The sequence below is a fragment of the Microtus oregoni genome, unplaced genomic scaffold (assembly GCF_018167655.1).
Source record: "Microtus oregoni isolate MIOR12 unplaced genomic scaffold, Mior012 000020F_ref0000438, whole genome shotgun sequence".
Taxonomy (NCBI): Eukaryota; Metazoa; Chordata; class Mammalia; order Rodentia; family Cricetidae; genus Microtus; species Microtus oregoni.
In genome coordinates, this window is record NW_024543079.1 from 10970500 (window position 1) to 10996513 (window position 26014).

General features: G+C 45.4%; 1 protein-coding gene across 2 annotated transcripts in view; it reads right to left on the reverse strand.

The window, feature by feature from the left end:
- Dhx35 (DEAH-box helicase 35) overlaps nt 1-26014 on the reverse strand; it is a 60759-nt gene that overhangs the window by 13849 nt on the left and 20896 nt on the right. Inside the window, exons 5-15 of one of the 2 annotated variants that reach the window (XM_041670406.1) lie at nt 25185-25289; nt 22732-22793; nt 21737-21806; nt 19894-19953; nt 14676-14788; nt 13280-13376; nt 11559-11717; nt 8885-9095; nt 5405-5529; nt 3406-3460; nt 865-960 (exon numbers count right to left, since the gene is read on the reverse strand). In XM_041670406.1, the coding sequence (XP_041526340.1) occupies nt 865-960; nt 3406-3460; nt 5405-5529; nt 8885-9095; nt 11559-11717; nt 13280-13376; nt 14676-14788; nt 19894-19953; nt 21737-21806; nt 22732-22793; nt 25185-25289 (1153 nt within the window). The remainder of the gene's footprint in view (nt 1-864; nt 961-3405; nt 3461-5404; nt 5530-8884; nt 9096-11558; nt 11718-13279; nt 13377-14675; nt 14789-19893; nt 19954-21736; nt 21807-22731; nt 22794-25184; nt 25290-26014) is intronic. The other variant, XM_041670408.1, reaches the window with a different exon arrangement.

The following is a 26014-nucleotide window of genomic DNA, read 5'->3' on the forward strand; positions in this document are numbered from 1 at the left end:
ATAAAATACAAACAGGACCGTTCGGGGGGGCGGGGACAGCTCCTATACTACCAAGATGTTTGTAACTAAAGAAACAGACCTTGCCCTAACTCACATCAACAAAAATCTGCAGAGAAACTGGAACTAACTTGGTATGTTGCTTTAGCACATAAAGTCACGCAGTCACTGTGGCACAAAGTGTGATCATTTCTCAGACAATTGAAGTTAGCACAGTATTTCGGAAAATACAAGGATGTTCCTCAGAAATCTAAAACAGAATGATCCAGCAAGCCTGCTTCCGCATACACCCAACGGAACTGAAATTGGTATGTGGAAGGAAAAGCACACTCTGGTGTCCACTGCAGCATGAAGACAACAAGATACACACAGTGGAGAACACTTATTACACAACATTTAAAAAGTAAGTTCTGTTACCCAGGACAATGCGGAAGGCAGTGGAATCTGTTGGGCCAAGTGAACACTGTATACTTCAGTTACTATGGGAACGGAGCAGACTGGAGCCACGAGAGGCTGCTGAGAGGGGGAGCAGTGATCAAGACTGGAGAAGTTGCGGGAAGGCTACAGCTGAAGGCTGGAGGAGGGAGCTGCAGTGATCTATGGTAACCACATTATGATGTACAGGTCAAATTGCTACGAGAACTCCATAATGTAATGATGGGCTAGTTACCTGGACACAAGCTTTCCACTATGTAAGCACCAAACATTACACTGTGTCTTATAAACACACGGTTCATCATCAGTAAAAAATACTTTGTTGCTGTTGTCACTTTTTAAACCATTATTGGTCCCTCTTCCTTCCACACACAGAATTCAGTTCTCTGGAAATCAAAATAAAGTCAAAAGGAGCTGTCAGGCTCCACCCACCTGATTCCAACAGCATCTTGGCAAACATGGGGTTCAGAGGGAACTCCGCGATTCTCAGGCCGAGCGGCTCTGTCAGACGACAGTCTTTGTCCAGGCCTGTCAGAAGAACAGAGTCAGAAGGCAGGGACCACTGTGCTGGAAGAGGAACAGCGATGAAAGATGACTCACCACCACTGACCCAGCCCGACACAGCACCGTTACATCAACAGAGAAAAGTCACACTGAGCTCAATGCCCAGCTTTAAAAGCTGCTGCTTCTAACAAACTCTATTCAAGGACTTCATTACAGGCAGCAGCTTGCACTTTTACTGGGCATCAGGGAGGTTCTCAATATCGTTAAGTCATCAGAGACATGCAAATCAAAACTACCAGATACCATTTCAAATCCACTAGGTCAGCTGTGATTCAAAAGACAGACAGTAACGAGTTTTGGCAATGGTGTAGAGAAAGTGATGGGGGGGTGTCCATCAAAAACTCATATGCTGATGTTCATGGCAGCACTATTTATACAGACCAAAAAAAAAAAAAAAACTCACAATACCCACCAGCTAATGAATAGAAAAAAATCACTATTCCATACACTGGAATAATATTTAGCAGCAAAAGTAGATGTTATACTGATAACTTGCTACAACTGAATGATACATGGATAACCTTGGAAAGAGCTAAGTGAAAGAAGCCAATCACCAAAGACAACCTAAGATTCCATTTCTAAGCAATGTTTAAACTAGGCAAATCTATGGAGCCAGCAGGTTAGTGGTTGCCTGAGCCAAGGAAGACAGGAATGGAGAACGCAGACTTTTAGGAATGGTGAATGCAGATACACATTTCTCTTCAGAATGATGTGAAAATGTTCTAAAATCAGACTGCACTGAAGACAGCCCAACACTGTGACACTGGAAGCTCTTGTACAGCAGGCTGTGAATTAACAAACTGTGCGGTATATGATATGTGCCTTAATAAAGCTATTTTTAAAATACTGAAGACAAATCTCAGGGCAAAGCCTTCACTAAAACTTCCTGAGAATGCCCCACTCACAGAACCTCCCAGGAAGATACCACTCACAGGGCACAGTGCATAGCAGAAATGGTAGCTCCTGAGCTGGCACCATTTCCTCTAACGTAAGGCACATACTGTATTTTCAAATAAACCAGCAGGGCTTCCTCCACACAACAGAGCACTCTTGCCCAAACAAAATCCAGGCTGCTATCTACCCAACTCCTGTAGGGAACTCAGGAATGAAATGAGAGGGATTTGGGGGTGGGGCTGGGAAAGAAAAGGGGGTCTGAGAACAAGAACTAGGTTCTGCAGAGATCTTCCAGTCTCTGTGTGTCTCTTCAAGTGTGGCCCTGGTGATGGCTGAAGGAACTCTAGCCAGCCCAAGCATGTCAAATATGCCTTTCTCCCCTATTCCCGCCTTGCTAACGATCATTAGATTGCATTCCTGAAGCAAGCCCCCAGGTCTATTCCTTTATTTGGCCACTTCCTCCTCTTGAGGTTGACTACCAAGTACAGCTAACAAGGTATTAAAGTCCAGCAATCAAAAGCCCCCTTTCGGCTCACCTAATTAACATGCCCAATTAAACTGAAACACCTCATCCTAACACAGGGTTTCCCATCTTACTTTTATGAACCATTATTTACCTATGGGCCACATCTGTCTCCCTGCCATCCAGACACAGTCCTTTGTCCCTCTGAGACAAACACCCCTTCCTCCTCTGCCTTGTTCCCTTCCCTTTCCCCCTCACCCTCTATCTCCTGTCTTTGTGTCTCCTCTGTGCTGAGAACTTGAGCCAATACCAATCCTTTCATCGGTTATCCACAGTTCCTGCCACGCTTTGTAAATTATCATATTGGCCATGAGTTACTTTTATCTAATTTCCATTTCAATGGAGTAAATATCACTAAAGAGTTTATGCACATGGGGAGGGCCAATCCCATTCCTAAAGACTCTAAAAATTCTAATGTGAATCCAGTTACCTATGTTGTGGAATATTAGTTGAAGATGTGCTATATTTGTTTACGCTGTGGAACATTTGCTTAATGACACAAAAACGTGTTATATTCTTTTACGTTGCATTTGTTTAACTCTGTGAAGCTGTGTTACTTTACCTGTCTAAATATCTGATTGGTCTAATAAAGAGTTGAACGACCAATAGCTAGGCAGGAGAGAGAAATAGGTGGGGCTAGCAGGCAGAGAGATTAAATAGGAGAAATCTGGCAAGAGATGATAAAAGAGGGAGCAAGAAGAGGGGAAGAGGAGGACATAAGGGAGCAGTCACCCAGCCACACAGCAAGTCACAGAGTGAGACGTAAAGAAAGGTATACAGAAATAGAGAAAGGTAAAAACCCAAAGACAAAAGGTAGACAGAATAATTTAAGATACGCTGGCTAGAAACAAGCTAGGCTAAGGCTGGGCATTCATAACAAAGAATCAGCCTCTGCGTGATTATTCCAGAGCTGGTTGGTGCCCACCCCCCCAAAAAGAGAACCAACAACATACCTACTATCATACAAGAGAACACATGAGAAATAGGCATACCTCCGAGAGCATAGAGTAACTCCAGGGCCTGAACCATCGATTGTGCTGGCGGGGGCTGCAAAACACATCAAAGTCCTCCAAGGTTAGTCTCTCTTCAACTAGGAACTGAAAAATGTGATCATTCTGGCTCACTCTCTCTCTATTACACCCTGTCGGCCCAGTCTCCATGCTGCTGGTACCTTAAAATGTGCCTCCCACCTTTGCAGCATCCTTAGCAGTGCCTTCTTCATACCTTCAGCGTTTCAAGCTGCCCTTCCTCATCCCACTCCATCACTGGAGACAGTCCCTACTTTAAACCACCCCTCACTACCCTAAGCTCCCCTCAGCCTTCTCATACACTGGGAGCTGCAAAGCCTGAAGCACAGGGGGAGTACTAGCGTCTACTGCCCAGGCCTCACCATGATGAGTTATTAACATGTTCAAATTGCTGAGCATGTAGAGAGCGCTGATGTTGCAGAGTGTGCACAAGGCTCATCTCACACTGGGCCTTTCAACACCTCTGCCACCTCTGTCCTTCCCTCTAAAATCCTCGCTGAGCATCTCTGGGTGCCAGGCATCAGTGGTCCCTTCTAGGGACGCGGTTCCTAGTAATCCAGTTAACAGTACTATTCCAGATTGCACTGCCTCTCCTCTGAATCTGCAGAGCAGCAAATGCACTTTAAGCATCGGAGTGATTTAACTCAATTTCACAGATGAGGAAAGTAACAATTAAAAAAGGACATCTGAGCAAGGCTTTGCAGCACTCCATGCAGGGTCAGAAGCTAAACTGAGGCCTTTTAGTTGTTGTTCACCAAAGAACAAAGTCAAGCCTAGTCAAGATCTAGTGACCGCCTATATCACCTTGACGGTGGGAACCTACACCTGACTGGTTATATCCAGGGGAGCCAAGGAATCACTGTAATCACTGTGCAAGTCATGCAGTTGGTGAACCAAGCTTCCCTCCGCTACCACTGCGTTCTTCAGAGAGGCAATGTACACACTAGCTCAGCGGAGAGCTCGTGTATCTGGAGATCTACTGTGAGAAAGCAGCAGAACAGCAAAACGGCATGTTAGTGCATCTCGGGGCCTGTGGGCACACGGCCTTGTTCTATGATCTCCGGGCTCTTGCACTCACAGAAGCTCCAGGGTAATTACTTGGGGTCAATACACAATACTCCACCACTGTCACACTCTACAAAGAAGTCAGTTCTTCTATAAGTCGGCAGGAAATTACTAACAAACGTAACAGATAAAAAGCTCCAAAAACTATATGAAATATACAGTGATCAATAAGGTGAGGGGAGTGGGAAGATGGGAGGAAGAGGGAACTAAGATTGGTATGTAAAATAAGATTGTTTTAAAAATTAAAAAAAGAAAGGATAAAAAATAAACTGACCAATAAAGTTTTAAAAAAACCTCCCGCATGAGAAACAACAAAAAGGATGGATATAACACCTTTCCCACTCAGCCACCACTACATCTGTGCACCAAGAGAGAACAGTGGTGAAATGGGAGCACCCAGTCAGGCTGCCATGCTGCTGAGACCTTAGCAGAGCCAGGCAGCCATGCATCAGGAGTCCACAGAGGACCAAAAATTCCACTCCGACACCTTCCTAAGGAAATCACCGGAGATACCATGAGCCAGAGTCTCTCCCAAAGCCTTGAGCTCCCTCAGCCGTGGTACTCTACAGCCAGACCCATTCACACCCTCTGGATCTGGTGACAGCTCATTCAGGAGGAGCGGGGCTGGAGGCCCCTTCCATTGTCTCCCTGAGCACTAGTCAAGCTGCCCTGTGACTCTCATTGACTTGTCTCTCCCCCAGAAGAAAGGACAGGAGCAACAGAGGAAGAGGAACTCTGGATTTCTCCAGTTCTCCTGGCCACCAGGTTTGCCCCACAACCCGCACAGGACCAAGTGGCACGGGTGTCTTAGCTGAGTGGGGAAGAAAAAAAGATGGCGTGCCCAATCAGTGTCTTCAGACCATAGCCTCATGAGCTCCTCAGCCAGAAGAGGACTTACAGACATGAAGTGGAACCTGAGGACATTGTCGATCCCTAGGGCTTTCAGCTGCAGGATGACAGGGGCCAAATTGCTGCGCTGCATCTCAGGGACGGTGGACTGAGGTAGCTGGTCAAAGGCATCCTCTAAGAACAGGAAATCAGAAACAGATCAAAGGTGACACTCAGATGCCCCCATATGCCAGCAGTCTTCCTTCTCTGCCTCGAGCAAGAGCCCTGTGGTTCTGGGGCCAGACACACAACACTAAGGCACAAAGTTGCTTTTACGTCTAGAAAGGATCATTCTATAAGAAAAATACTGGAAAATATATGAATATATATATGAATATATACCTCTTTGTGTGTGTGTGTGTGTGTGTGTGTGTGTGTGTGTGTACACCTATATATTTATACTTCAAAATATTCCCCTTTAAAAAGCATGTTACTTGGCTAGGCGGTGGTGGCACATACCTTTAATCTCAGCACTCAGGAGGCAGAGGCACGTGGATTCTGTTCGAGGCCAGCCTACAAAGTGAGTTCCAAGACAGCCAGGGCTACACAGAGAAACCTACCTTGAAAAACAAAACAAAACAAAAGGGGGGGGGGCACGTTACTTTACTTCAGAATGACAGAATGATACTTTTCAAATGTCTTTTTATCAGTGAAGTACTAAACCAAAACAGCAAGCATCTGCATAATCACTATCAGGCCCAGTTACTATCAACTCTGCTTAGGGTGGAGTATGTCAAGAAAGCAAGAACAGCACAAATAAGCAAAGAACAATGTAAAAATAAATCACCAAAACTGCCACCAGAATCTGACAAAGGACCTAATTACAAAGAGCAGAAATTGTACAAACCTAGCTTTTAAATCCAGCAGCCAAATGCAGCATCACACCCAGGATCCTGTACTTGCATGTCCCACAAGAACATAAGGTGACCTCAAACAGGAGAAAGCACCCCAAGGCAGAGAGATGGGGGTAGAGGGGAGAGAACAGGGAATTAGGGGAAGACTTTATAAAAACCAGACCAAAGGGTGGTGAGAAAGGAAGGCATAAAATCATTGTTTGTGTACATTCAGAAAGGCCATGGACTACATACATGAATTGCCAAACACACGGGTCTAGCTGGAAGGTTCTAGATGGCAGACAATAGAAGGAAAGGAAGTTCTTTAGTTTTAAGAACATTGTGGATATAGTATTGTTACGAGGACAACCACATTCCCCAAGAGCACCACTGGCCAAGGCCCTACTGAGAAGATGCTCAGAGACGAAGCTGCAATGGCACGCGGAAGCTGCAAAGGCCTAAGCCACAGGCAGTGCCCCCAAAAGTGTCAGAGGCAGGAAGGACCTGGATCAAGACCAGAAAACAAGCCCCACAAGGAGCAGGTGCTCCTCCCATGGACCATGAAGGCTCAGGACAGAGGAAAGCAGAGACTGGGGAAAGTTCCACCAGGGCTGCCATGAGCATCAGGAGGATCTGCTGGGCAAAGGCAGACAAGCCTAAGGCATGGAAGGTGGAAGTGGTGGAAGTGGGAAACAGAGGGCATGTCTAAGAACCGAGTACAGCTGAGAACCCACTAGAATGTGAGAATAGGGGAGCTGAGGAAAAGTCCAGGAAGGTTCTGGAAAACTAAGTGATCTGAGTAAGGCACAGCTGCACCATCTGAAAACTCAGCCAAGAATGTGAAGGCTGGGTACTAACACACTGGGTACTGCTCCGGGCCCTTCCCAACCACACCCATGCACAGCAGCTAGGGCTGAGGATTCAGTGACCTTTCACCCAAATCCACCTGTCCAGCTTTAGTCCATGTCCTAGCACATGATTTCCTTGACATGTGAGATGAGCGTAGCCATTTCAACTTTAAACATGATTTGAGTTGGAGCGGGAGAGATGGCTCAGTGGTTATGAGCACTGACGGCATTTGCAGGGGACCCCGGTTCAGCTCCCCAGCACCCACATGGCAGGTCAGAATCATCTGTAATTCCAATTCTAGGACATGCAAAGCCCTCTTCTGACCTCCTCAGATACTAGGCACACATGTGGTGCACAGACATACATGCAGGCAAAAAAATTATATAGAACCAAAGGTAATAATTTTAGTTGTTGGGAATGGTGGTACACCATTTAATCTTTAAATCCCAGCACTTCTGAGGCAAAGGTAGGGAGATCTCCAAGTCTGAGGCCAGCCTGGGTTACACAGAGAGACCCTGCCTCAAAAATAAAACAACTTGAGTTCCTTTAAAAGTTAAACACGCAATTCCTAATACCCACAACTATGCAATTCCTCAAAGAATTAAAGGTTTCTCTACATGTCTCATGTCCACACACACTTATACCCAGCACCACCAACCCTTAGAGCCTAAGAGAAACAGCGTAAATGATGAATGGACTCAGTCGTCCCACGTGTCCCTCTCCTGGTGTTCTGAAACCAGTCTCCAGTGCCCCAGCGCTCCACTTGGACAGCCTGGGCTGCCAATAAGACCAGGCTCAAACACTGCCTGGGCTATGAAATGCTCCCTGCCCCCCAGCTCCCCGCAGGGGAGAATGTACCCTCTCAGTTTCAGCGGCTCCCTTCCTCTACAGTCACTTCTCACTCCAGGGCATGGTGATCTTTTCCTGGGTCTGCCTCTACCACCACACCACCCACAATGTAGCCACAGTCCATGGCTTACTGAGCCCTAGGTCCCCAGGCCCTGATGACGAGCTGAAATAAAGAAGGCCTAGTTGTGAGGCTCAAAGGTAGTGAGGTCCTCAGTTCCATACCCCACAGAAGAAAGGGAGGGGGCAGATATACATCAATGTCTGTATAAGGATGATGGTAACAGGAAAAGAAATACATGGCAGTCCTTAGCCCTCAGATTCTTAAGCAAACTGTAGGTAGATACTGGATAGAGGAGGGAATTAATGACCTGAAAATTCCATCTGGACGCTCGGAAGGTGTATGCAGAGGCAAGGCTTGTGGTGGGGTCTCAGTACCACTCCCAGTGAAAGAGACATAGAGACCAGCAGCTCTGGAGCTTCACGGTACCTGTGCTCCCCAGCATCGGCGGGCAGAAAGGAAAACTTCTTAGGGGCCAGGAAGGCCTGTCTACCAGAATTCCACTCTGCACCTCAGAACCTAGCATGGCTCACGATGAGAATGAGCCAATGATCTGTTGTCTGTGAATGACTCTCAGGGCAACTCAGCAAAGACAAATGGGGATTGATGTGAGGTGCCACTGGATTCAGGAGTCTCGGGGTAAGAGCACAGCACATTAAACAAAGGGGAAGTGAGGAAGACAGTGCTTGAAATACAAAGCCTGTGCTGGGTTCTGACAGGGGCCCAACACCAGGTCAGAAGAGAGGAGGTAGGCAAGTGCGGGATCAATGAGCCAGCCTCTGAAGGAAGTGGTGGGGACACCCAGGAGGGAGAGCTGGATTTTATGGTAAGCTCTGCCCTGTGCTCCAAAGCCCAGGCTACTATAAGAAAATCCAAAGTTGTTAAGAAACACCATCCACACCTGTATAGAGACGGTAACACTTTCCGGAGCGGTTGCGCCCACCACGTCCTGCCCTCTGGTTGGCTGACGCCTGAGACACTGGTACCACCACCAAGCATTCAATAGCTGTCCTGGGGTTGTAGGCGCGAAGCTTCATAAAGCCACAGTCAATCACATACACAATGCCACTGATTGTGATGGAAGTTTCTGCCACATTGGTAGCCACAATCACCTACCAAAAAGAGAAAGAAAGCTGGTTGGTTCTTTCCAGTTTAAATAAACTTAGAAACCCTAAGATATTTTGATATTTCAAACACTATGCTGTGAGGGAGGAATTAAGGAGTCACCACGCCAGGTAGAAATGATCCAGTTCTAGAACCATACACAGCTCCCTCAAGCTCCCAAGCTCTCCTTCCTCATCTACACAGTGTGGCCACCGCCTCCCCCAGTGTTGTCAAGGGGAGAAGATCCAAACATAGAGATTAGAACCTACCACTGAGCACATGGTAAGTTCTTAATGTCTGTTTGCTCTCTTATGCAACCAAACAGTCATCTTGCACAAAGCCTCACAAGCACACAACCTTGGACTTTCACACCTACTGTATAGAAATATCATCTGCTTGTTCACACAACTATGTCTAAGGTTCCGCATTTGACCAAGCACCGATTAAGAGTTCAAGCTCCCGTGTGTCTACAGCAGAAGCACCTCTATCAGGCAGTTAACTTCAGAAAGCAGCAGGTACTGGGGAGAAAGCACAGCCATTATATGCTACATAGTATATATTACACATTATATAGTATAACAAAGTTTCCCCTTCACATTACTGTCCAGAGAAAACATCCCAGAAAGATGAACGTGAGCTGAGACCTACTAACAGAACTGGCCAATCCTATAGGGACCCAGAGAGAAGTGCCACAGGAAGGAGATAGTGCCAACACAGCCACTGTGCAAGGAGCGTGGGCGACGGGGTGTGGGGGAGTCTCTGCTACAGTGCAGTGCAGCAGTCTCTGGCTACTGTGCATACCAGCCAGCTCTCCCTGCCGGGTTTGATGCAGCTGGGAACAGATATATAAAACACACACAACCTTTTTCAAGCACTTCACATTTTATAAAACCATTTTATGAAAATATTACTACTTTTATATAGTAGAGGGTTACAATTTTATACTAACCAAGTTTATAGTATAAGCTTATACTTATGGCATAAACTACTGTATAGCTTATAGTATAAGCTATTGCTGAGGCAGGGAAGATGATGCAAGGGAAGATGGTGCAGTGGGTAAGGGTACCTATTGTCAAACCTGAGGACCTGAGTTCAATCCCTGGAACCAACATAGTAAGAGAAAAGAATTGACTCCCATAAGTATACTTTGACGTCCATATGCACATGACACATATGTGCCCTGCCCCACACCACATAAATAAATGTAATAAAAATGTTTAATTACATGTTTTACAGCTAGGAAATCTGAGATCTGAAGCTAAATAACTTAGGGCAAGGCATAACAAGGGTGAAACCCCAGCCTGTAGACTGGCAGAGTGCAGTTCGCGCATGACTGGGCGGGTTCAGACTGTTCCCTCCCAAAACGTCTGAAGCTGGGAGTGGGTCCTTAGACCCACACCGTCCCTCACCTGCTTCACCCTGAGCCACCTGCCGTGACCTCCACATCTAGGAAAGGAGAAAGGAGGAGGGGCAGAAACCAGGCTCCTGGTTCCTCCCATCCCATGCTTCTTGCCACCACACCCATCCTCAGCCTAATGTCAGGGCTAAACACTTAACTGATTTAAACTTGGTTCTAAAGGCAAACTGGATTAGGAACCGCTGTTAGTAACTTTATCTTGTTCTGACTGACCACAATCCACCATGACAGTCTCTGAGGCTAAGGTAATAATGTGTTGAGAAAAGTATTAGGCAGACAAAGAAAAGCTCCAAGAAGTAAGCTGCTCTGGTAATTACCGTCAGAGTGGCCGAAACTTCTCTGAGCAGGGTTAGAAACCTCACACCACACTACCTACTATGGACTTTTAGACCTACTGTATAGAAACATGGACCTCAGATTTGAAAGACAAGTCCTGTCTAGCAAAGTTCACTTCAACTGAAAAAATAATCAGGTGGGGAACTGGAGAGATGGCTCAGCGGTTAAGAGCACTGACTGCTCTTCCAAAGGACCCGGGTTCAATTCCCAGCAGCCACATGGCAGTTCACAACTGTCTATAACTCAAAAGATCTGACACCCTCCCAGAGCCACACATGCAGGCAAAACACCAATGCACACAAAATAAAAATAAACTATAAAAATAAAATGGTCTGGGGAGAAGGCTCAGAGGGCAAAATGCCAGTTGTGCCAGTGTGAGGCCCTAAGTCTCCAGAACCCACACAAAACCAGAAGGGTAGCATGTGCCTGTCATCCCAGAACTAACACAGTGAGAAGAGGCAGAGAGAGGAAAACCCCAGCATCTGTGGGCCACCTAGCCTGGCAGCAAGAGACCCTGTCTCACTCAAGGCTGCCCTCTGACCTCAACATATGCACTGTGGCACACGTCCATGCTTACACACATGAATGCTCATATACACACATACATGAACACACACTAATACATACATATACTTAAAGCATCTTAGCAGGACATGACAAAGGGGAGTCAGTGTGATTACAAATGGCTGCAAGCACCACTGAGCAATAGGAGTCTCACCTTTCTGACGCTGTGTGACACCCTTTCAAACACCTTCATCTGCTCAAAAGAAGGCAGTCCTGCATACATGGGGAGAACCCGAAGGTGTTTCTTCATCCCAGTGCGAGCCAGAGCCCGCGCCTGCTCGATCAGCATGGATACAACAGTTTCTACTTCTTCCTAAACACGGAACCAGAAACCAAAGAAGCTGGTCATGCTAACACACTGAAAGAACAAATGCTGGCATACAGGCTTTAACTCTGCCACCTTCAGCAGCTGCTGCGCTGCCACTGCCCAATGCTACCAAATAACAGTATCAAAGGAATGAAACCCTGTAACTGGACAATTAATAAGACTAAACCTTCTGTAGCTATAGACAAGTTCCTATAAATAGAAACAATAAGGAACTGGAGAGCTGGCTCAGTGGTAAAGCCTGTACAGTTCTTGCAGAGGACCGGATTTTGTTCCCATCACCCATGTCAGGCAGCTCACTCTGCCTGACTCCAGCTCCAGGAAATCCAATGCCCTCTTCAGGCCTCCACACAGGCATCTGCACTCACTACACATAGATCTACACATAATTTTTAAATGACTATTCATACACAGCTTTTATGGACTAAGGCAAACAGAACATTCCATGTGCACGGGCATGCTGAACATTCTGTGCAGACGGACAAGCTGCAGCCTATGAAGTCATGGTAAGCATTCCTGAGAAAAGATTACTAACTATGGGAAATGTCTGGCAGTGGAAAAGGCTGTGACTGGAGCTAGTTCTGAGCAGAACTACAACCATAAGAGTGTTCCAGCTTATTTGGCTGTTTTCCACTATGTGGTCACTAGCTGCCTGCAGAATGAGCTGGAAAGATGTCCAAATTAAAGGACCCACACTCCTAATGTTAAGTCACTTGGGAAAGGGTGCCCAACTTTTTGACCACAGGTTGGGATAGCAAAATGCACAATGTACCTAGTTCAACATCCAATACTGGCAAACAAAACAGCCCCTTTGATGTAAAACCTGATTTATTCTGAAATCAGCTAATACATTTAAAACATTGGGGCAAGAAAGGTGGTTCAGACGTTAAGAGCACTTGCTGCTCTTTTAGAGGACCTGTGTTCAGTTACCACAACAGGCAGATCCCAATCACCTGAGACTCCAGTTCCAATAGATCCGAACCCTCGTGTCCTCTATGGGCACATGCACCCACATAGTACATATACATACACAAAGGCTCACACACATACACATAAAATAAAATTAAAATTTTAAAATGCAATTAACCTTATATGAACAGAATAGAGAGGCACTAATGACCCCCTGACAAATCTAGATGGTAGACAATGACATCAAACCAACAATTTTTTATGCAGTTTAGCCACTATGAAATGCAATTAAACCTGACACAAGGAGCTGGAGAGATGGCTTAGTAACTAAAAACACGGGCTGCTTTTCCAGAGGACCTAAGCTTAATTCCCAGCACTCACAGGGCAGCTCACAACCATCAGTAACTCCAATTCCAGAGTACCTCACACCATTTTCTGACCACCTAAAGCACGAAGCATGCAGGCAAAACATCTGTGTGTAATTTAACAAGAAAAGAGAAGAAAAGAAACAAACGGCTAAGAACAGGGCTCTGTTAACTCTGGTACTGACTTAACATGTCTACGCAGAGAGCAAGAACAGGGCTCATCTTAATTCTGGCACTGCCTTAACATGTCTACTTAGAGAGACTGGGTAGAGTTACCTGGCCAGTAAGAAAGGCTAGTATATCTCCATCTCCCTCTGTCTGGTGAATTTTCACCACTGTGTCCACAGTTGCCTTGATATAATCTGGAACAGGACTGGAAAAAACAGATGAAGAAAAAGCTCATCACTGGAACAAGCTCATTCATTACTCACAGCTCCAATTACCAATAGCTTGGCAGCCAAACCTCATCAGGGTTAGTTTGGGCCATCCCAGCAGGTAATTAGCATATGGATAAGTAAAATAAATGTCCTTTTTTTTCCAAGTGCAGCAATCAAGAACTGAGGGTATATCTCAATAGTACAGCATTTGCCTAACATATGTAAAGTCCTAGGTTCAATCCCCAGCACAAGAAAGAAAAAATATTAAATGTAGCACTTCTATACATAATTACATGCAGACAATTGTTTCAGCTATATTTGCTAAGAAATAAAAATTCTGGAAACTAGAATGTTCTGGAAATTGGGCCAGCCCAGCCCCCTGTCCAAGTTAGGGTTTCTATTGCCATGATGAGACAACATGACAAAAAGTAAGTTGGGGAGGAAAGGGTTTACACTTCCACAGCACTGTTCATCAAGGAAGGAAATCAGGACAGGAACTCAAACAGGATAGGAATCTGGAGGCAGGAGCTGATACAGAGGCCATGGAGGAATACAGCTTACTTACTTCTCCTTATGGCTTGTTCAGCCTGCTTTCTCACAGAACCCAGGACCACCAACCCATGGGTGGCCTCGCCTGGGCCCTCCCCCATCAATGACTAATTAAGAAACCACCTAGAGGCTTGTCTAGAGCCCAAGTTTAGGGAGGCATTTTCCTTACTGAGGTTCCCCACCACTGATGGCCTTAGTTTGTGTCAACCTGACATAAACCAGTCAGCACAGCACATCCATCTTCCCCTGGCCAGAACCCAAGGGCTAAGTGAACAGAAACGGCAGACCTTCCTCCAGCTGGAAGGACTCAAAGATGAAGTTTACAACTCTCTGGATTTATCAGGCACTGGACCAGGCCCAGAAACTAGGCACAGCAACCAAGATGGCCCCCTGCTAATAAGATGACCTTGCTAAGGATGAAAACAACCAAAAGGCGGGACTGAGCAGTGCCTCCCTTACTGATGGCACCCTGGGAACTCTCGTTCAGAAGACTGCCAAACCACCTCCCCTTAGCCTACTACTTCACTCTCTCCAACTGAGTTAATGGCCACAGATGTATGTACATTTGCACAGGAGAGTCAAGACTAAATTCAGCAGTAATGCTGATCTAGCTTCCAGAGCATTCTATGGATAACAGGCACTGCACAATACCCCTTGCCAAGCTGCAGGCGGATGATACTCCCTATTCTTCTGCATGACAGACAAGGTCCCATATCATCATCACCAAGAAGCAAGCATTACCAGACCTTTGTAGGTAAAAGATATCCACTGGAAATGTCCGCCCTTCCACTGTCAGGGTCACACAGGTATCCCTGGCTGGGTCACTGGTCTCATTCTGGTTAAAGAAATCTCGAAATTTCTAAAAATAAATGTATACATAAATATTATCCACATTTATCTCAAAGATTGATCACAGTAATTCACAGAAAGAAAATATAAAACTGGCAGAGGAAATTGGGATAGTAGAATGGCGACTACATGCGGCAGAACAGTTTATTTTAATTGAGAGACAGGACCCCATGTAGCTCGGCTAGCCTCAAACTCACTACAGAGCTGAGGCTGGCCTTGAACTCCGGACCCCCCTGCCTTCACTTCTTGAGTGGATTATATGTGTGCCAGCACATCGCACAAAGCGGTTTCCTGAAGTCACAATTTTCTTTCTTTTCTTTTACAGCTCTACCAGGCCATCTTCCCAAAGGCCAGCTTTGTGGAGACAGGGTCTTGATACTCAGTTCAGACAGATCTAAAACTCTATGCAGACCAGGCTGGACTCAAAATCAGGATCCTCCTGCCTCTGGCTCCTGAATGCTGAAATTATAGGTGTGTTTCATCACATCCAGTGAAATTTATTTTTCTCTTATTGAAATTGCAGGGAAAATTTCAGTGACTGATTCTAAAGGTCTGATTAAAAATAAGGGTTAAAATTTAATGACCCTAAGCTGCCATGTGGCTGTGGTATTACTTTATTCCCACCCTCTGTATTTTATTTAGCTGAAAATGAGGTCTGACTCAGTTTGGTACAGGTTAAACCAGGCTGGTGGACAGCCCTAATCTGGAGAGCACACGTTTACTGGCACAAGGTTGTCAATTCATAAAGGGTTCCCTCTTGCACAATAGGTGTGTCTCTGATACATATTTACTATAACTTCCCAATAGATTTCAGGCCACCTGATAGCATCAACAGTGTCTTCTCCAATCGTGTGCACATGCATGCTGACACCGGACGAACAGTACTGATTTCTTCTTAATCAATGAAGACACATCTTCATCAATGGGTATCTTGGGCTCAATTACTATGACTATGAGAAGAGGTTGGGACAGAACTGGACAGAATTGCTAGGGCCAGGTTTAAACATTCCAGGCAGCTCAGAGTCAGCAAAGGTAGACATAAGCAACACAGTCAAAACTATCACCAACACCCAGTGTCACCTGACCGGGGACCATGGGAGGAGTGGACAGCCTTGAGGAAAGAGGGGAGATTCAATACCCCAAGAAGAAAGTGAGTGAGGAAGCAGGAAGACTGGGGACAGCAGGCCCAGGGCTGCAGGAGGAGGACTTTAAGAAGGGCTTGCTGGTCACAGATACCACCAGGACACACTGAACAGAGAGAGGTAAGGCCATTGACAGCTTCATTAGATGGTGTGGATGGCTGATCCCAGTCTACTGGAATTGTTGACCAGGACTCTTTAAAAAAAAACACTTCCCATGTACTGAGAGACACAAAGTCTGTGTCCTTAAGATTTTTATCTGGTACCTTCACTAGGAATGTACAGATAAAACTGTACATCTCTCAGGCTAGAGAGATGGTGCCGTGGTTAAGAGTACTGGCTGCTCTTCCAGAGGACCCAGGTTCAATTCTCAGTACCTACATGGTGGTCCACAACTGTCTGTAACTCCAGTTACAGGAGGCTGATGCCCTTTCCTGATCGCCACGGGCAGTAAGCATGCAAATGGTGTGTGTGTGTGCGTGTGTATATACATATACATATACATACACACACACACACACACACACATATATATATATATATAATGCCCATATACATAAACAAACAGTAATAATAAATTTTCTCCTTAAAAAGCCAATAACCTATTTCTCAAGAGCGCATGAATCCTGAGGCAGAATCAAGGAGACAGGAAGTGAGCAAGCCCCTCACCTGAAAAACCTGAGTGAGGTTCAAGAGGTGGGGTCACAATAACATGATGGAGAGGAAAGGGGGTCAGTCTGTGAGAATAAATGGAGATGATGGAGGCCTTTGCTGGGCCACCTGCCAGCTCACTTTAGCTTGCTGTCCTGGGAGCTGCTCTCACCTGGCTCACACTAGATAGCTCCCAGCATCCACATCCATGCCCTCCCCAATCCCCACCCAACCTAACAAGATTGGTCTCTGCAAACTGGTCCAATGTGGGAATCTGACTTCAGAGGACTCAGAATCCCTCGCCAGAACTGATGGAAGAGAGAAATTAATCTCTCTACAAGTTATCAGACCTCTGACGAAACAATAACAACAAAACAGGGGAACTGTCCGCCAGCCTAGGTACTGTCGTGTGGACGGGCTCAAGTAGAAGAATGTGATAAAGGGAAAAGGAAGACTTTGCAACCACACCCCATATGGATGTAACTGTTCCCCTAATCAAGCTTCTACAAACAGGGCAGCTAAACCAATCAAGGCAACTACCTGATCAGCCTCCAGCCTCTCTGCCACTTCCATGTTGCAGACATCAGTGTCTCATCTACAGGCTGAACCGCCCACCAAGTGAAACCTGGGCAGGTGACCTGTAGGCAGTATTATACACCTAGACAGCTTGACATTAAGTCTGTCACCTATAAACATAGCAACTTGGCCATCCTTGGGCCTCCAGATGAAAATGCTAGGTAAGCCACACCCTATGCTGCTCACTCCAAGAAGTGGTCCTCACCCCAGGCCTCCTTAGCCCAATAACATCCTCTTCCTCTCACTTAAGAATACACATATTGAAAAAAAAAATACACATATTGGTGCTGGAGAGATGGTTTAGTGGTTAAGAGCACTGGTTGCTCTTCCAGATGACCTTGGTTCAGTTCCCAGCAACCACATGGCAGCTCACAACTATCAGTAACTCAAGTTCCACTCCAATGGATCTGACTCCCTCAAACACCACATAAAAATTTTAAAAATTAATACAGACTAAACAGATTATACTAAAGAATACATGTGAATATACAAAGATGCATGTAACAATGAAAAAAATGTCATGAATTTGGAAGAGAGCAAGGAAGGTAAATGGGAGGGTTAAGAGAAAGAAAGGGGAGGGGGAATGGTGTAAGTATATTATAATATCAGAAAGAAAAGAAAAACAATGCAAAGTAGCAATGAGCAGTTCACAGCTGCCAGTTATCAAGGAGTCCCAGGCAGGGTGATTATACTTTTCACTACAACTAAACCTGTTTAGGTCAGTTTTTCAGTTTATAATTTTTAAGAGAGAAAGAAGGAAGGAAAAGACAACAGAGATGATCTGTGCAACTGGCCCACAAGGGAGAGAACCAGAGGCAAGTCAGACTCCTCCTAAAATGGTTACCTTGACACACTCTACAGTCACCTGGGAAGAAAGATCCGCGCGATGAGTGACAGTCTAGATCAGGCCAGCCTGCGGACATGTCTGTCAGGAGGGCAGGGATGCCCTGCTTGTATTAACTGATGTGAGAGAACTCAAGTCCATCACAGACACCATGCTAACTGTACTACAAGTGGGAAAAAGCTGGGGCCAGAGAAATGGCTCACCGATTAAGAGAACTCATTTACATGTATTAAGAGAACCAGGCTTCAATTCCCAGCACCAATATGGCAGCTCACAACCAAATGTAACTCCAGTCCCAGGAAATCCGATGCCATCTCTTGGTTTCCATGGGTACTGAAAACACACTGTGCACAGACATACATGCAGGCAAACACCCATATGCATTTTCTAATAAATGGTTAAAAGAGTGAGAGGTGAGCTGAAGTAAGCATGCATGCATTTATTTCTCTCTGAGAGCAAACACTTTCATTCCTAGGCTGCTTGTTGTCAAGGTGTGTTATCATAGCATCAGAAATGAAATTAAAATACCCGTGGAGAACATCCAGCAGACATCATGGTGACAGAGATGACAGCTAATGCAAGAGGACCATAAACAGTTCAAACCCAGAGGTGATCATGGGCAGCCTGAAGCCAAGAGCTCCAACAGCTTGTAAACAAACTGGCCTGGATACACCGGCAGGCTCCTCTCACCCAGTCGGTCTGCATTCTTCCACTCAGGGACACAGAGGAACAAGTCAGGGGCCAGACCCTCACATCTAACCTGGAAGACAGAGCTGGTCTCCTGACCAGCATTTCTGTAACTACTCCCTGTGTCTCTACACAACATAAGAATCATCTTCCTGAGTCCCAAATACAGGAAATCACTGTCCTACCTACTACAGTGTAAGGCAAGAGGGTAAAATCATGAGTAAGACAGAACCCCAAGCCTCAAGGATTCAAGCAATTCCTGAACAAGCACCTAAAGTCAGTGCAACTGAAACACACACAAAGCAGTACAAGAGGACAGAAGCAGCAGGGGGGAGGCCTCAGGGGAGGCCTCTCTGAGGAGATGAGGGTCTCCTGGACTCAAACCCTGCTAAAATGCCGCCTCCTTAGTGAAAAGTTCTTGACGCTCCCAGCTGGCTGGCCTGAAGAGCAGCCTTCTAAGTCACCTTAACACACTGAACACCTATTCGTGTGCTGCCTTCCCTGGACTCGGGGGATGTATGGATCACCTGTAGCTAGCAGGAGCCTTAGCATATAGCACATATAAACAGCAAGTGGACAAAAAAACAAGATGAACTGAACTGTTTTAAAATAAAATATTAGTCATCAAGAGAGGAAATCAGCCATATAAAAACACAGGACCAAAGAGATGGCTCGGTTGGTAAAGATGCCTACTGCTGAGCCTGATAACCTTGATCCCTGGGGCCCACACGGTAGCACAGAGTTGATTCCAACAAGTTATTCTGCCTCCACCATGGCCTATGTGCCCCCCACCACACACACAAACAAAATTAAAAATTAAGTAAAAAAAGAAAAAACCACTTAATGTGAAAACTACTACATTTCAGGAAAAGCTTCAACTGCATCAAGAACATTAAAATAAGTGTGCAATTTTCATATATAAACTCAAGAAATAAAGCCTCACACTTAAAAGTAACCAAAAAGAAAACTGCCCGTGTCAGGAGAAAGACAGCAGAGACAGAGATAAGGCAAGAGGGTGATCATCAACTCCCTTGCTTAATAATAGGCTAATTTCTATTCGCGGTTGAAAAGGAACACTGTGGGACATCCAGGGCACCAGATGGGTCCAAAAGAGGCAGGTCACTCTGCCAGAGGCATGCCTTGCCTGGAGGCTTGCTCCCAACGATGTCTGACAGCTCCAGTGTTTACACAGAAGGGGGAGGAGAGAGATGCCCTTACCTCTGCGTCCAGAGTGGCTGAGGCCACAATCAAGCGAAGATCCCCTCGCTTTTTCTGAATCTGAAAAAGAAGGCATCAGGAAATAATGGTGACAGTGGAATAAGGTACAATTCCTAACCAGACATGGTGACTCGGGCCTGTAAATTCCACCAAGCAGGAGGCCAGGGCAGGAAGGTCACAGTTTAAGACCAGCCTGGGCTAGACAGCAAGACCCTATCACAAAAAAAAGCAGAGGCTTTTCAGTAGGCGAGAATGCTACAAACAACTGGCTGCTGATGTCACAAATCACTGTGAGGTAGACCACTCTTCCTGATTTTGAAAATGTACAAAATTTTCTGATTATGACCCAGTAAAATTCTTATACAAAATACAAAGGGAATTTAAAACTTTGACCTTAACCCTACTCACTCTCTAACTCTAACCCTAAATTTAAGGACCAAATTTGAAATTATTAAAAATAAATGCTTTTCCTCACATGTGAGTTTTGGGGTAGTGTAAAGGCATATATTCAAACTCAGAAGTATGAAAAAGTGCATTAAAATCAAGAAATAACAAATCTTGACACCAAGATATCAATATGGGCATTAATAGTTATTCAAAGAAATGCGGTCACTGGGCATAAAGCACATCTGCCACACTCAGGAGCAGCCACGTGAGGCTCCTCAATACTGGCAAAGCCTGTATAGAATTGCCCTGTATTACACTGTCCCTAGGAGGGGATGAGCTAGTGAGAAAATTCCTCATACACATCAGAAAGTCTGGTCATCAGCCAAAAGATAAAATAATAAAATAACGACAACAAAAGTGGTGTATCTATTCCTAGTTGTGTGCCAGACACTTCAGGGCACATATGGAGTCATGCGGTGCAGGCTACATAAAGATACAAGGCTGAGGAGGTGGTGAGCGTCTAACCATAACCCACCTTCCCCTCACCTCACTGTGGACAGCCATGGAGAGGCATCCTTTTCTTATTTGCACAAACGTAAATGTATGGTGTCATCTTAAGACTGTGCTGTCTTATTTAAGCCTCATGACCAATCACGATGTCCAGCAGGTCTTTCCAGCAGACTTCCCTATGAAGCAGTTCCTAGTCTGCCCTTGTCCAGGCAGTAGCCACCAGCCACAAGTGGCTATAAAGAGCCTTTGAAATACACTAGCATGATGGAAAGATTAAACTGCTATTGTAATCCTCTTTCAAATAATTCAAATTTCATTTCAGGGAGCTCACTGCCCGAAGACCATATACTTAAGCATACACGTGTCAGGAAGAATGTGGCAGACCCCAACAGCCTTGTGCAGCCGTCAAAAACACTGTCTTCGGGGCGTGGAAGTGGCTTAGTGGCTAACAGCACTGGCTGCTCTTGCAGAGGTTCTGTTCCCAGAACGCACATCAGACTATCACCTGTTACTCCAGTTCTTGGGGATCTGGTGCCCTCTTCTGACCTCTGGAGACACCTGCACACATGTGTACACAGACATACATACAGGCACACACATACTCAGGACACAAATACAAAATCTTTAAAATAATAATAATAACAATAATATCTTCAAAAACTACTTCACGATGAAGAAGTTTTGATATAATACTAAACATGCAAGATACAAATTACACACACTGTCCAATCCCACTGTGTCAAAACATATACAGAGGCGGGCAGGCACAGACAGAGAAGAAAAGCACATCAACATTCGGCTCGTGTTTTTCTCCAAATGGGTAGGATGATGGGATAATTTTCCCTTTGTATTTGTTGGATTTTCCAAATTGTTGTCATTACTTTCCTAACCAGGCAACAACATAAAAAGAAAACACAGAAAGCAAAATACGGGCAGTAGAGTCTACCTTCTTCAGCAAGCCAATGGCAATGTCTGTATACAAGGTCCTCTCGTGGGCTTCGTCCAGCATGATGACACTAAGAATTAGAGGGACACTCTCAGTAAGCATTGAAACAACAGCCCACAAAATCCCAAAAGAGACCTCTGGGTACTCAGCACTCATGTAATGCTATCAAATCAAGAGAAAACCCAAGTCATACTCAGCCAGTGAAATCATTCCTAGACTAGAAACATGATTTCAACATTCTTAGTGAAAATAATGACGATACATTATTTGCAAAGAGCGTCACCCACCCTGTATTCCATCAGAACTTAATAGCTGGTTCTAACTGGTATGTATGACCTCTAACCCCATGGAGCACATGCAATAACAAAGCCCAGCTACCTCGAAGATGCTGAACCATGAGAGCAGCCAAAGAGGGACGGCAGCTGTGAAACACGTGTGCCAGGGAGGGGAGCAGGATAATCTCTCACCCACCAAAGCTTCAGGGCAACCCTGGTGCTCCCAGAGATGCCCAAAGATACACAAAGAGGGAGAAAGAGCTAAGCCCTCAGCTGCACTTTGTGTACGAATTCAACAGAACACGGTCCAGAGAGAGAAGTGTAACGCTTGCCTATCATATGCAGGCCCTGGTTCCAGCCCCAGCAACTGGCTAGTCACTTCTCTGCTGGGCTACGGTTCTGTAGTTACCCCAATTCCCAGAGTGTGTCGCAGGGAAGATAAACAAAACCAAGCCAACAGGCAGACTGGTGGCAGACGTCCGTGGGCCTGCTTTTGCTCATGTTTCTGTTTGTCTGCATTGTGTGCTCACTGTTGCTGCCTGTAAGAGGCACCACTATCAAATCTGAAAAACTAGCAAGGGCAGGAAGAGCCACCATCAGGAAAGAGGACAGATGAGGGCAGCTGACCAGACCTGAATCTCAGCTGCTAAGCTGACTGCTTCCCAGTGTACAAGTGAGCTTTGGAAACATTAGGAAGGTATCACAGAAAATTGCATTTACCTATATTTTGTTAACAATGGATCAACCATCATTTCCCTGACCAGCATCCCATCTGTAAGGAACTAAAAAGTAAAAATACAAAGAAAGAGAAATTTATTTACAGTGATGATTCAAGTTCAAGTATAATCTCTGTTCGCATGCAAGAACAATCCACACAGCACAGTAAAGACAACACCTCAGTAGCTTTATTCATTCAGCAAAGTTTTAAAAAAATTCCCACACTGGGCTGCAGACCTTTTGCCACCATCTCTGCTCACCTGGCCTAGTTCCTAATGCTAATTAGCATCAACAGCAATCTGTGTACCATCAAGTGAGTCTCCCACTTGCCATTATTTACTATGTGAATGCACTGAGTGGGATAACTCCTCAGCATGTTCTCAACCGCGGCCTCCACTGACAGAGCCGCGTTTAGAGCATGGGCTCTGCAGTCACGGGCCTGAGTTCAGAGCCCGGCTCTGTTTTACCTGCTGTAAATACCCAGGCCAAGTGTTTAGCATTGGAGTCTTATTCCTCCCGTGTCAAATGAGGTAATATAACAATTTCACCAAGTTACAGTGAAAACTAAGTAGGATTAGTAAACACTAATAAAATTCTTCAGAAATGAGCAGTAACAAGTGGGTGCCATTACCTCACCCCAAACAAGATTGATGATGAGCAAGGCTAAGCTCTCCTACAGGCTCGTTTCACTCTGACTTTAAAAGTGGGATGTGTTTCTAATACAGTTTGGTTGGCCCTGGTTCCAGCTGTCACTGCCCCTCCCCCTCCACACACATACAGAAACAAGTGGAAAGTTCTACCAGTAAGTCTTAGCAAAGCTGCTCATGGACCCAAAAAAAGAGTCACCTGACTACAACATTCACCCAATGTTAACTGGTTCACACATAATTAAAGTCATAAAAACAACACAAATTCCCTTTACCTGACAACATGGGTATCAAAAATTTGGAAAACAAAGTCTGTATTGGCTAGCTTTATGTTAGAGTCATGTAGGAAGAACCTCAACTGAGAAAATTCCTTTACCACATTGGCCAGTGGGCAAGTCTGTGGGCATTTTTTTGACTGAAGATTGATGGGGAGGGCCCAGCTCAGTCTGGGCAGTGCCACCCCTGGATAGTAGTCCTGGTGTGTAAGAAAGCAGGCCGAGCAGGCCAGGAGGAGCAAGGCAGTAAGTGCTGCAGAATATTTGTGTAACTATGCAAAGATGCGCTGCATTTGTTTAACTATATGAAAATATGTTGCATTTGCTTAATTATGTAAAGATGTGCTGCTATTTTACCTTGCCTGCCTAAGGTACCTGATTGATCTAATAAAAAGCCGAACAATGGCAAGGGAAGTAGCATAGGTGGGACTTCCGGGCTGGGTGAGTAAGTAGGAGGAGGAATTTAGACTTGAAGAAAGAAAGAAAAAGAGATGCCAGGGAGACACCAGGGCCAGACAGACAGACATAGAGGAATCAGGAAAAGTAGGGCATACAGAGTGAAAGAAAGGTAAAAAGCCCCAAAGCAAAAAGTAGAGGAATAGAAAAAGGTTAAATTAAGTTAGAAGAGCTAGTGGGACAAGCCTAAGCTAAAGCCAAGCATTCATAATTAATAATGAGTCTCCACATCATTATCTGGGAGCTGGTTGGTGGGCCAAAGAAAATTCCAATTACAAGTAATCAGCACTCCTCCATAGCCTCTGCTTTAGTTCCTGCCTTGAGCTCCTGCCATGATTTCCCTGGATGGTGGACTCTAAGTTGTAAAACTGAAATAAACCCATTCCTCTCCAAGTTGCTTCTGGCCATGGTGTTTTATCACAGCAGTAGAAATCCTAACTAATCAAGATCCATTTTCTTACAACTGGCTACAGTGTTCACTTGGCTCATCTGAACAGTTGTAATCCCTGCGTTCCAGGATGCAAGGCACCTGGGTCTAAAGACCCAGCTTCATTTCATCCAGCACCTTGCTCACGGCTCTACAGGACTATTGAGCATTGGTTCTAACACAGTGATGAACTATCACCAATTACCACTATGCTAATTACTTTATTATTATGTCAGCTACCACTGAGACAGTCCATTAGACAGTTCTAACTAGCCAACCACTGTGAATTCCAAGCTGTACCAGTTTACACAATTCACCCCATGTTTGTACAGTTTTGTTTCTCAGCATGAGTCAGAAGAAAAAGCCTAGCATGTGTAGAAAAGGGAACGCTGCATCCTTACACTGTCACCAGCGAACACGTACAGATGAGCACTGACCTCCCAGGCCTCAGCACTGTCAGCTATAGAACAGGGATAAATCTTACTCCTGTGTTCTTTTCTGGGCTAAGATTCAAGGGCTCTTTCAAACTGCTCTGGTCTTCACAGAAGACGAATATCCCGTAGAGACCTTGCTGCCCTGGCCTGCACAAGCTTTAACTCCCCAGGGAATCCTCTCCCCTGTTCACACCAGAAGTCCCTGTAAGCACTTCACCTTGATTCTGGTTGCCAGTGGGTCGGTGCAGTCATCAAAGCGGATGCAGTAGCCCACCTCGTGGCCCAGCACTGCGCCCCTTTCGTCAGCTACTCTCCCTGCAACCTTTGAGAAGAAAGATCATGCTGAAAATAGAGACACAGTGATTACTGCACGGGGCACACGCTACAGGGAACATAAAGGTCGTATCACAATGTGGAGAAAGGGACAGGTCACTGGAGAGGAGTGAACACTGATGATCAGCTGATAGAGCTCTCAGTCTGTCATGGCCTTGAGACAACTTCAAACAGAATACAAGGGCTGGGCATGGTGGCACAAGCCTTTAAACCCAGCACTGGGAAGTGGAGGCAGAGGATGTCTGTGAATTTGAACCCAGCCTGATCTACACAGCAGTCCTAGGCCAGCCAGAGGTACACAGTGAGACCCTGTTTCAAAAGAAAGACAAAGCAGAGAGCATACTAAATAAAAGGAAAATCACACAATGATTTTACAGATCAGTATTGAGGAAACTGAGCTGTGGGTGTGGTACACCTATCAGTGTGGAAGGCCCTAGGGTTAAATGACCAGCACCAGAGGAAAAAAGGAAAAGAAAAAAAGAAAACCAAAGAAATTACATGTAAAACCCGAAAGATCTAAACCACAGATTCAAGCTAAAGAGCTATTTGGCAGTGGCACACTTGCATAAGGCCCGGGGTCTTGGGGAATGAGGGGGAGCAGGGGAGCAGGATGACTGAACACAGGAGTGGGCCAAGTTCATCTCCTCTTCAAAGGCAAGCGTGTTCCAAAGGTCAGATGCCTAACACAATTTTCAACCTTACTCCAGCTACCAG